This window comes from Chionomys nivalis, chromosome 17, assembly GCF_950005125.1.
Source record: "Chionomys nivalis chromosome 17, mChiNiv1.1, whole genome shotgun sequence".
Taxonomy (NCBI): Eukaryota; Metazoa; Chordata; class Mammalia; order Rodentia; family Cricetidae; genus Chionomys; species Chionomys nivalis.
In genome coordinates, this window is record NC_080102.1 from 46292970 (window position 1) to 46304281 (window position 11312).

Genomic DNA, 11312 nt, shown 5'->3' on the forward strand with positions numbered 1-11312 from the left:
ACCAGGCTGGCCTCCAACTCACAGAGATCTGCCTGCCTCTGCCTCCTGAGTGCTGGGATTAAAGGCGTGCGCCACCACTGCCCGGCAGAAATGGAAATTTTTAAATGTATTTGAAATAGTTTAGTTTTTATTGTTTTGGGACAAGGTCTCACTGTGTAGCCCTGGCTGTCCGGGAACTCACTATGTAGACCAGGCTAGCCTTGAACTCTCAGCGATCCACCTACCTTTGCCTCCCAAGTGCTGGGATTAAAGGCATATGTCACCACCACGCCTAGCTTTGTAACTGAAATTTTAGTTGAATCTTAAATTTAATGAAATTTGAAACAGCATACAGATTTATCCAAAGATTGTAAACAGTTGAAAAGTGTTGAGAATATTGTCTGAAAAGACTGAGACAGAAAAAAACATAAGAGGAGGTTGAAGGAGCCCTGGAGGCCAGAGACGGGAAATTCAGCATGAGTTTGATGGGAGTGCTGAAAGAAACGAAGGAATGGAGCAGAGGCCGTATGTCTCGGTTTGCTTTCTTGATAGAAGCGTTTCACTATGCAGCCCAGGCATACCTGAACTATTCCTGCTTCAACATCTTAAGTGCCAGAATGACAAGCCCGTGCCACCATGGTTGGCTCTGAGACAGTAAAGAGATAATGGGAAAAAAATTTCTAAGAGGTAATGGTTGTCAGATTTTTCACTGACGAAAAGTGATTCACGTAATTAAGGTCAGTGAGCCTCATGAAGACATGTTAGACACGTTAAATAAATCTACACTATGATGGAAACTTCAAACGCCAGGGATGGAGATATTTTATGCCCAGCTGAAGAAGAAAGAGAATTGTCAATGTGTTGCAGTGGAAATGGACGTTGAGGTAAAAAGAAAAGTTCTGATTAAAACAGTGAGGCTGGAAAACACTGAAGGTGATGGATAAGAGGGTCAGAGCCAATGTCAGTGGACTCTCCCAAATCCCCTCCCTTAAAGGTGTGTAAGTCACTGTTGCCCTTTCATGCATTCTTTTTTAGGAGGGGTAAGGGTCTCACTACGTAGACCAGGCTGGCCTTGAACTCATTATGTAGACAAAACTGGGCTCAAACTCACAAATATCTACCTGCTTTTGCTTCTTGCATGCCATGATTAAAGACATGTGCCACCATGCCTGACTGTGCATTTTTGAAGGATGGACATCAAGTGGTGATTCATAAATTTGTGCCAGGGGCTTTGCACGTGTCACAGTATCTTTGTGCAGGGGAAGAAACTGAGTTCTGATGCATTGAACAATTGGCTGATGTTCAGAAAGTTACTTGGTGACTAAATAAAGCAGGTACCACAATCTCTCAGATCCTAAGTCTAGGCGACAAATAGAAATACCACAAGTTAATTGGAGGTAAAAACTACCCCCAATGCTATTTATGCTTTTGGAATTTGGGTGTGATCACGGAAGAGAGAGGCTTGTGGAAAGTGTGGAAATTATAGTCTGAGATGAGTTCAATGTTGTGCAATTCCAAATGAATCCTGAATAATTCTGGAGACTTCGCAGAGAAGCCACACACCATTGGCCATTAAGAAATTAAGAAACTGGTTGACCAGGTGTCTCTACTGATCATCTGAGTTCCCTTTGCTCTGTGATTTCCAGCCTTCACACACTAGTGGCTCATGCTCCCTTCAAAGCAAATTCTGAGTGGAGGCTTCCTATCCCTTCTCTAGCTTGTCCATGACCACTTTGATTTCTCTCAGTTTCACAGCTGGCTCCTTTTCTGCCCTTTCTCTCTACACAGAACTCCTTAGTAAGCCCACGTTTCAAGTTGGAGGTTGTCCATACTCTGAGCAGAGCCAAGAGCATAGGTGACCTCAAAAAACAGTGGTTCAGGGCCAGGTGGTGGTGGCACATGCCTTTAATCCCAGCACTCGGGAGGCAGAGGCAGGTGAATCCCTGTGAGTTCAAGGCCAGCTTGGTCTACAAGAGCTAGTTCCAGGACAAAGTAGTAGCTAGTCCTAGCTAGGACTGTTACACAGAGAAACCCTCTCTCGAACCTCCCCCCACCCCAAATAACAATGGTTCAGTTGAAAGAACACAGCTTCAACTTCTTCCAGTACCCACCAATATCTCTGTTCAGGTTCTGCAGACTGTACTACACACAGAAAGTTCAGTGTTGACCTCTGGATTGTGGGCTCTGAATCCAGACCTCTTTCACATCATTTGAGCCAGTGTCATTGTCCTGGCCCCGTTAGCACAGTCAGGGAAATGAGTGCCCTAGCCGGGGTCAGCAAATTTTAGGGAGAATTTTCCTTTGGTCCCATCAGCACCCAGTGGAGAACAGCTCCGACGAGCTCTGATCAGCACCCACGGGTGGACAGCTCCCTCAGCCACCCTTTTGGAGATCTAGCGGGTTGGGAGGTCTGGCTGGCTGGCCAACCCCGTTCTGCTTTTCGGATTTCCTGGGACTTGAATGCTGCTCCTAGGGCCTCACCCACCCCCACGAGCCGCCCACCTCCCAGGAGCACGGCACAACGTAGATAACTAGAAGTGCGCAGACCCGGGCCGCCACGGTCCTGGCTCCTGGGTCTGTCGCACCCATTTCCCTGGCATCTTCCTCGGCTCCTGCAGAAACCTTCGGTCTACGAGCCGGTTCCTGCTCCCACCTATCCCTTCTCGCCTGTTCCTCGCTCTGACCACGCAAGCCACACGCCAGCGTTCCTGGCCAGAATCTCACCACCATCATCATTCACCACCACCACCACCCCTACACCCCGCATCCCCCTCGGCTCGACCCCCATCCCCCCGCCCCCCTCAGGCCCCGCCCTGCGCCACTCCCTCCCCTCACCCCTGCGGCGCGGCTTGCTGCCGCGGTGTCCTGGCAGGGCGCTGAGGTGTGTCGCCGGCGGGTGTCGCAGGGCGTGTCACGAGGTGAGTGGGGAGACAGAGGCCGCGAGCCTGAGCACCAAGGGCGCGCGGTGCTCCTCACCCCTCCCCCTAGCTGCCGGCCGGCGGTTCCTGGGAAGATGGCGGATCGCGCGGAGATGTTTTCTCTCTCCACCTTCCACTCGCTGTCGCCTCCGGGCTGCAGGTACGCACTCGGCTGGGTCTCATCTTCACGTAGGTCTCCTCAGCCTGCTACCCCACCCCATCGATTGCAGCTACTCAGGCCAGGGGCCTCTTTGGTTTGCAGGCCTCTGACTGATGCTGCCCATCCCCCATCCTGGGCTCCGGGTCCCGGACCCGTGTTTGCTCCCTGTCGCGCAGACCCAATGGTACCCCCTCACACAGACACACACCTTTCCTGTTGGGATACCGAGCCGCACCCAGTCAGGACAGATGACCTGGCAAGGGTGGGGTCCCTAGACTGACCCTTTGAGGGATTTTAGGCAGGGTGCCCAGCACCTAGTCCGTTCTTGACAGTGTCCTTTTGGCCTTGTTGTGTCTCCTTCCAAGAGGCTAGGGACTGGCCCCTAGTCCCCAGGCTTGCGGAGAGTGAAATCAAGCTTGAAGCTCCGGGAGTGGGATGGGGGATGCTGGGGTGGGATGGGGGATACTGGGGTAGGATGGGGGATGCTGGGGTGGGAGGGGGCTGTACTTTTGGGTGTAGGCCTGCTTGGTAGAAGGGGGATGGGGACAGAAGCAGAGCAGCTGGACCCCTCCCTCTTCTTTTGTAGCAGCTTCAGCTCCCTCTCTCCCTGTTGGCTCAAGGTGTCTCCCTTGAGGCTAAAGATGTGTGACCCACAGGGACTGGGAGCTGAGCTGAGGAGGAGTAGGAGGGGTTTGGGGAGTGATGGCTGCTCTGGGCTCATTTGCTGTAATGAAGGAAGGGATGCAGGGGCGAGCAGTGCCTGGGGTCAAAATGGCATGGCTTTAGCCTAGGAGTTGGGGGCCCTGGGAGCTGGACATTTCCCACCAAAGTCCTCAGGATCAGCTCTCAGGCCAGGAGCCTAGGATTGATGGCTGTCTGACCCTGGCACCCTCTTCAGGCCTCCCCAGGACATAAGTCTGGAAGAATTTGATGATGAAGACCTGTCTGAGATCACCGACGACTGTGGACTGGGCCTTAGCTACGATTCAGACCACTGCGAGAAGGTGGGGAAAGGGTTGGGTGTGCAGGATTGGCCTAGAGAGGAGCTTCACCTAGGCTAGGCTTCCCTAGCACCCTGTGGGTTTAAGATTGTCTGAGTTCAGCTTCCAAGCAGGAAAGCCTCTGCCCTTGCTAATAGCCCTTTGGCATTTGTCTTTCCTAACACATGGTAGGCCCTTCGGGGGCCTTCTCTGTCAGTTCTCCCCGACAAGGTGCCACAAGAGGTAGGAGATGTGTGTCTTTGCCAGGGTACCTCTGTACTCAGATCGCTTCCCACAAAGATTTAAACCCTCCGGTCCCCATCACAACTCAGCTTCCGGGTCTCTTTTTTCAGTCTGGTCTCCCTAAAATCTTTTCCATCTTGCCTCCTGGTTCTGTCTCTACATGTTTCCATTTTCATTTGCTCTGAGAAAATGCCACGTGCCAAGTGCAGGGGGCTTCCAGGTGTTGGGAGCAGAGCCACACACACACACACACACACACGCATGCACGCACACACACACACACACACACACACCAGCTTTCAGTTTAGCAGGGGAGAAATACAAGCGAGAGATAGTGATCACCCAATAGGCCAGTGGCGGGATTCCAAATGGACACAAAGTGTCATCAGGGGGAAGGGATTCTAATCCGGACTGCAGGAATCAGTATGACTTCTCGGAGGAAATGTCGCGCATAACCTTGAGGTTAGCAGGAAGGCGGCAGATGGGGGTAGGTAGGAGGGTGTGTGTGGAAGAGAAGAATCGCTGGCAGAAGGACTAACTGTGCCAAAGACCCTGGGTTTGGTACAAATTTGGTGAATCATCAGAGTGCAAGCTCTCCGTATTGATACATACTTTTGTTACTTATTGATGATGTTCCCGTGGGAGAGTACACCAGCACATAATGTGGAGGTGAAGCAGTCTGCTGTGTAAGACAGATCAAATCCATGAGCTGTGGGTTGTTAAAATACTGTCAAAGCAACAGAGTGGCAGTGTCAGATATGATGCAGTTTGGGGATGGATAAAGCTGGAAGGTTACTTAGGGTTACTCTGAGAATGTCTCAGAAATTTGGGCCCTTCCTGGAAGTGCAGTGATCAATAAGTATCTTAAGCAGTTTTTTTTTGAAACAAACAAACAAAAAAGAAAAGTTGCTATGTTGGTGAGGCGAAGTGGAAAGAGCTCTTTAGTTTCCTGCTTCCCCCTCTTCTCATACCTGGGACTCCAGGATACTGTTGTCCTCTGGCCCAGCCCTGTCTTGTCCCTCCTTCCTGCAGGACAACCTCTCCCTGGGTCGCTCAGAGCAGCCACACCCTATCTGTTCCTTCCAAGATGATTTCCAGGAGTTTGAGATGATTGATGACAATGAGGAGGAAGAGGAAGAAGAGGAGGAGGACGAAGAGGAAGAGGAGGAAGAAGGAGATGGGGAGGACAAAGCAGGGGGAGGATGTGGTTCCGAGGCACTTGCTGGTGAGCCCCTTATTCCCTCCCCTTCCCTAGAGGAGCCCCACAAGCACCGACCCACCACTCTCCACCTGACTACACTCGGGGCCCAGGTGAGCTTCCTGATACCCACCACAGGCCCTGCCCTCTCTTGATTGCTGGAGTGGTCTTCAGTCACACCGCTTTGTCCTCCTACCTAGGACTCCTTGAACAACAACAACAACGGTGGCTTTACTTCCGCACCCCCATCCTCCTGGCAGGAGACAGTGCTGCGTTCGCCAGCCCAGGAGCCCCTTAAAGGTGAGGGATGGAGGCCAGTAGAAGAGGGAGGGAAAGGGAGGAGTGGCTGGGTGCTGAAAGGAGGCCCCTCTTTTTCAGAGCTCCCAGCCCCTCTCATGCCGGCAGAAGAGGAGCCCCATGAGGTACGGTCTCTGGTACACCCTGGCTGTGACTGTGAAGGGAACCAACCCCCAGAGCCACCAGTGTCAGGTGGGGCCTCGCCTTCCTCTGATCCTGGGATTGAGGCTGACTTGAGAAGCCACTCCAGTGGAGGCCACGAGGGTCGGCGAAGCAGTCAAGAGCTCTCGTCACCAGGCTCGGACTCTGAGGATGCAGGTGGTGCACGCCTGGGGCGCATGATCTCGTCCATTTCTGAGACGGAGCTGGAGCTGAGCAGCGACGGTGGCAGCAGTAGTGGCCGCTCCTCACATCTCACCAACTCTATCGAGGAGGCTTCATCGCCAGCCTCGGAGCCAGAGCCTGAGCCTGAGCCACTGCATGAACCTCCCCGCCGCCCTGCCTTCCTGCCTGTGGGCCCTGACGACACCAACAGCGAGTATGAGTCCGGCTCTGAGTCTGAGCCTGACCTCAGCGAGGACGCCGACTCGCCCTGGCTGCTCAGCAACCTGGTGAGCCGCATGATCTCTGAGGGATCCTCGCCCATTCGTTGCCCCGGCCAGTGCTTATCTCCCGCACCACGGCTGCCAGAAGAGGCTGTGTCACAGGCCAACCGGGTACCCCAGGACTGCCAAGACCCCGAGGCAGTAGCAGGGCCCCACGTGGAGTTGGTGGACATGGACACCCTCTGCGGGCCACCTCCGCCGGCCCCTGCAGCGCCTCGGCTTGGCCCTGCGCAGCCTGGGCCCTGCCTTTTCCTCAGTAACCCGACAAGGGATACCATCACCCCGCTTTGGGCCACACCGGGCCGCACTGCCCGCCCTGGCCGCTCCTGCTCTGCTGCCTGCTCGGAGGAGGAGGACGAAGATGAAGAGGATGAGGAGGATGAGGACGATGCAGAGGACAGCGTGGTCCCTCCTGGTTCCAGGAGTACAGGCTCTACTGAGCCGATGGACGCCTCGCTGGTGTATGATGCTGTTAAGTACACACTAGTAGTGGATGAGCACACGCAGCTGGAGCTGGTGAGCCTGCGGCGCTGTGCAGGCCTGGGCAACGACGACAGTGAAGAGGACAGCAGCTGCGAGGCCAGTGAGGAAGAGGCGGGAGCTACATTGCTAGGTGGTGACCAGCTGCCAGGGGATGATGCCTCTCCTGACAGTCCCGACCTCACCTTCTCCAAGAAATTCCTCAATGTCTTTGTCAACAGTACATCTCGATCCTCCAGTGAGTGGGAAAGTGGTGGAAGGTGGGAGGGGGGCAGCAGCAGAAGCCACCATTCTGGCCCCAGGCCCTATCTGGTCCCCCAAAGTGCCCAGGAGGCCTTAAGTTCTAGAGGTGGTCAAGGCTGGACACTGCCTTTTTTCCTGGGACAATGAGCAGTGATCCTCCCCAAGAGACAGGGAAGCCAGCCCATAGCCGGGTGCACTTCCTTCCTTTCTTGACTTAGATACCCAACAGTATGCTGCAGGGAGGGAATCTGACTCCAGCCCAAGGCCAGTCTTAAAACACTTTCTTTCCTTTCTCCCTGGAGTCGGAGTTCCTAACTCTCCCCATCTCTGCCCCTCTTGTGTGTCTCTCAGGCACTGAGTCCTTTGGTCTTTTTTCCTGTCTGGTCAATGGGGAGGAGAGAGAGCAGACACACCGGGCTGTCTTCAGGTACATCAATTCCCTCGCCCATGGGGACCCTCAGCCCCAGCCTACAGATTGCTTAGGACATTGCGGTCCGTGGCGTACCTGAGACCTGCCTGGTCTCAGTCAGTCTCTCCCTGACCTCAGGTTCATCCCTCGGCATCCAGACGAGCTGGAACTAGATGTGGATGACCCGGTGCTCGTGGAAGCTGAAGAGGATGACTTTTGGTTTCGTGGCTTCAACATGCGTACTGGCGAGCGTGGCGTCTTCCCGGCTTTCTATGCCCACGCAGTGCCCGGTCCTGCCAAGGACCTGCTGGGTAAGATGCCACCTACAAGAGGAAGCTGCCACCATAGACTTCTTTCCTGTCTCACCCCCTGACTTTCCTCTCCCCAGGGAGCAAGCGAAGCCCTTGCTGGGTGGAGCGCTTTGATGTGCAGTTCTTGGGCTCTGTGGAAGTACCGTGTCACCAGGGCAATGGCATCCTGTGTGCAGCCATGCAAAAGGTCAGTGTGGAGATGGTGGCGGGCACAGGCTGGGGGCCCACCTGGATGTCATCCCAGTCCACCACAGCACAGCTCCTGTGACTCAGTGGCCTCCAGCCTTGAAGGGGGATGTTACTGGACTGACTCAGGCCTGATTCAGAAGCCTAGGCAGAAAGACCTAGGGCAGAGTGAAGCAGCTGTGCCCTTTACCTCTGGGCCTATTGATTGGTAGCGCATGCCTTTAATCCCAGCACTCGGGAGGCAGAGGTAGGCGGATCTCTGTGAGTTCAAGGCCAGCCTTGTCTACCGGCAGAGCGAGTTCCAGGACTGGCTCCATAGCTACTGAGAAACCCTATCTCAAAAAACCAAAAACCAAAACCAGCAATAACAACAAACAAACAAAAAAACAACCAGCAAAACAAAAACCCAACTCTCATCACCTCCTCTTCCCTGGGAGTTCCTTATTCCCTCATTTATCCACTCAGTGGACAATTATCAGTACCTTCTGACCTGGCCACACTCCCCCCTCCCCCCCTCCACACCCCCTGCCAGATAACCCAGGCTAATGGGCCCTGAGGAGCCACAGATCAGCTTAGTATCAGATAGCTCCTGCCAGGCTATGGGGATCAGGCATAAGGTGGCTGGAAGTGTGGGCAGAAAAAGTTCTTGGCACCTGAACCAAGCAAGAGAAGCAGCCTGGTTGTGACAGAATGGAGGCAAGCTAGGTGCAGGGTGCGATTGACTTGTTCGTAGAGCAAAGATGGCCAAGGTCATCCTTTTGTCTTCCAGAATTGTCTCTGGGGCCCTGAGGTGCCAAGAGTATTCAGATAATCTAAAATGAACAGAGGCATGATGAAGAGAGAGAGAAAGAGAGCCCGTGATGGGTTCCTCAAGACCCTCCCTTCTCCTCTAACTTCTCCCTCAGATTGCCACAGCCCGGAAGCTAACCGTCCACCTGCGCCCTCCTGCCTCTTGCGATCTTGAGATTTCTCTGCGGGGGGTCAAGCTGAGTCTGAGTGGAGGAGGACCTGAGGTGGGAGTGTGATAGGCTGGGGACCAGAGGGAGGCTTGGAGGTGGCAGCGGTGGGGCCCTTAAAGCCCAGGAAAAAGGTGGGGCAGGGACGGCAAGGAGGCGTTTAGTGGGCGTGGTCTCGGGCTTGTCTTAGCCAATGTGGGATGATTCTGCTCACCTCTGCTCTAGTTCCAGCGCTGCAGCCACTTCTTCCAGATGAAGAACATCTCATTCTGCGGCTGCCATCCCCGAAACAGCTGGTAAGGACTTCCCTGTTCTTCCTACATTCCTTCGAAGCCCGAGGGTCACCTGGTCTCCGATCCCCGCCCACCCTCAGGGCTCCACCTGCCCTGATATGGTGCCCAATCCATGCCAGTCAGTCTAGACACTGATCCAGCTGCAGCTCTACAGGAGTGAATCAGAATCCATCCCGGTTCCACTGTAAGGAAGATTGGAATGGGTGGATGGTTAATTTGCATGACTATGAATTGGTGTTGGCTGAGGAGTAAGTAACAGAGCACACCATGTTTGTATAAGGTTAGGGATTACGGGGTGTTAGGTATTCAGATCACAGACTGCCTCCCTTACCTCAGTGCTGCCACAGACTGACTGTGTACCCTTTGGCAAGACACTAACACTCTCTATGCTTAGTCACTATGGTACACCTACCTCACAGGGCTAATGCGTGTGAATTAATATAAAAGCTTTATTAGCATCTGTTAGATACGGGCAGTGCATCTGACTGGTCACAGTTTGGGGGTGGGGTGGGATCTGGAGTCTCAAGCTGCTCGCCTGGATCGCAGTTGCTCTGAGTACTAATGGCGTGCCCAGGGCTAGGTCATTGCCATGACACTTCCTTTGTCAATGTCTCCCCAGCTATTTTGGCTTCATCACCAAACACCCGCTGCTAAGCCGCTTTGCCTGCCACGTCTTTGTGTCCCAGGAGTCTATGAGACCAGTGGCGCAGAGCGTGGGGTGAGTGGGAAGATGGAGCTGGAGCCCAGGGAGGGAGGATACAGGGCATGGAAGGGCTCAGGTGCATGGGAGAGGCATGGGTGCAGGTTGCTAGAAAGGGTGCTGTGGGGACATGGTTGCTAGCGACGACAGTAGTGCATGGCGGGGAAGAACTAGGAGGAGCTCTGGGCTGAGCACGGTCCTCTCCCTCTTTGCAGCCGGGCTTTCCTGGAGTACTACCAGGAGCACCTGGCATTTGCCTGCCCCACAGAGGATATCTACCTGGAGTAGCAGCCACCTCCCTCAGCTCCCGTCTACACAGCTCTGGGTATCTCAAGGCCACCGTGGCTTGAGCAAGGACTGGATTGGGGACATTTTGGAACCTTACTTTGTGGGAGTCTCCGGGCTGGGAACTCTTATCCTTTATCCCCAGGTCATGGCTTTTCGGGAGCTGTTGGGGAGAGGAGCCTCAGCAGCCATACCTTTCTTCTGAAGCATCTTTTCTCTCGTATCCTCCTTTGTCCCGTTCCTCCAACTACCTTCCCTCTGTCTCCCAACCTCTTTCTGTGCCTGTAGACCTCGCTCTTTGCTCTCTCTTTTGGAGGTAGAACTTGAGGGAAGGGAGTAGGCTCAAGGTAACTGATGAAGTCAGGTCCCTCATGGTTCCCTCCCGCCCGTCTCCTGTGATTTATAAATGAATTTTAATTTTTATAGTGAATCTCAAGGGATCATCCCGTCTTTGATCGCAGGAAGGGGGACCCTAGCCCCAACCACAAGGAGCTCAGGGGAAAGAGGGAGGGGTTTCTAAGAGAACCTTCGGGCAATGAGGTGGTTCTTGATGCTCACCCAAAGCCCCCAATGCTGCTAGGAGGAGGGCACCCTAAAGGGTGCTCCCAACAGGTCATCTGCTTTGCCGCTAACACCCCTGCAGTCCAGCGAGTGAGTATCTGCCCTGCATACGCCACCTGCTGTGTACGTGGGCCCCGCCCACGGCCTCAATAAACTCTGCTTGGTGTGACCCTGGCTGTTTTTAAGGTGGTGCCCAGGTGGGGAGGTCTAAGTCTCAGGTCCCTGCCTGTGGCAAATGGAAACGGAGGGTCCAGGGTGAGGGGGTTATGGGAACTGGGAGACGTCTTTAGTACGTCCTGAAGCCCTGCTGAGGGTGGGTCACTGCGCGCTGTGCTAGAGCCGTGTTGGAGGTGGCGTTCGGAGGTCCTCACAGATGTCTTCTCCAAACACGCTTCATTTCCTGCAGAGATAGCCAAGGCCTTAAAGGAGGCACTGGCCACAGACCCTGTGTCTTTCCCATTGGGGTAAGAGGAGAGGCATGATCCAGATCATTGTGTGTGTGTGTGTG

The 11312-nt window shown here is 54.2% G+C and overlaps 1 protein-coding gene across 1 annotated transcript; it reads left to right on the forward strand.

Moving 5' to 3' along the window:
* The first annotated feature begins 2490 nt into the window (after positions 1 to 2490).
* On the forward strand, positions 2491 to 10973 carry Mapk8ip2 (mitogen-activated protein kinase 8 interacting protein 2). Its single transcript, XM_057792221.1, has 12 exons — positions 2491 to 3057; positions 3956 to 4061; positions 5313 to 5591; positions 5679 to 5778; positions 5857 to 7098; positions 7455 to 7530; positions 7651 to 7823; positions 7901 to 8010; positions 8915 to 9022; positions 9191 to 9261; positions 9878 to 9976; positions 10174 to 10973. Exons 1-12 carry the CDS (start codon positions 2993 to 2995, stop codon positions 10244 to 10246), a joined length of 2502 nt encoding a protein of 833 aa, XP_057648204.1. The 5' UTR covers positions 2491 to 2992; the 3' UTR covers positions 10247 to 10973.
* The last annotated feature ends 339 nt before the right edge of the window (positions 10974 to 11312 follow it).

Excerpts from the sequence above, each read along its gene's own strand:
- Mapk8ip2 (XM_057792221.1), top strand. The coding sequence starts at position 2,993 with ATGGCGGATCGCGCGGAGATGTTTTCTCTCTCCACCTTCCACTCGCTG. Across the intron at positions 9,023-9,190 it reads TGAGTGGAGGAGGACCTGAG|TTCCAGCGCTGCAGCCACTT; the intron begins GTGGGAGTGTGA and ends CCTCTGCTCTAG. Across the intron at positions 9,977-10,173 it reads CCAGTGGCGCAGAGCGTGGG|CCGGGCTTTCCTGGAGTACT; the intron begins GTGAGTGGGAAG and ends CCCTCTTTGCAG.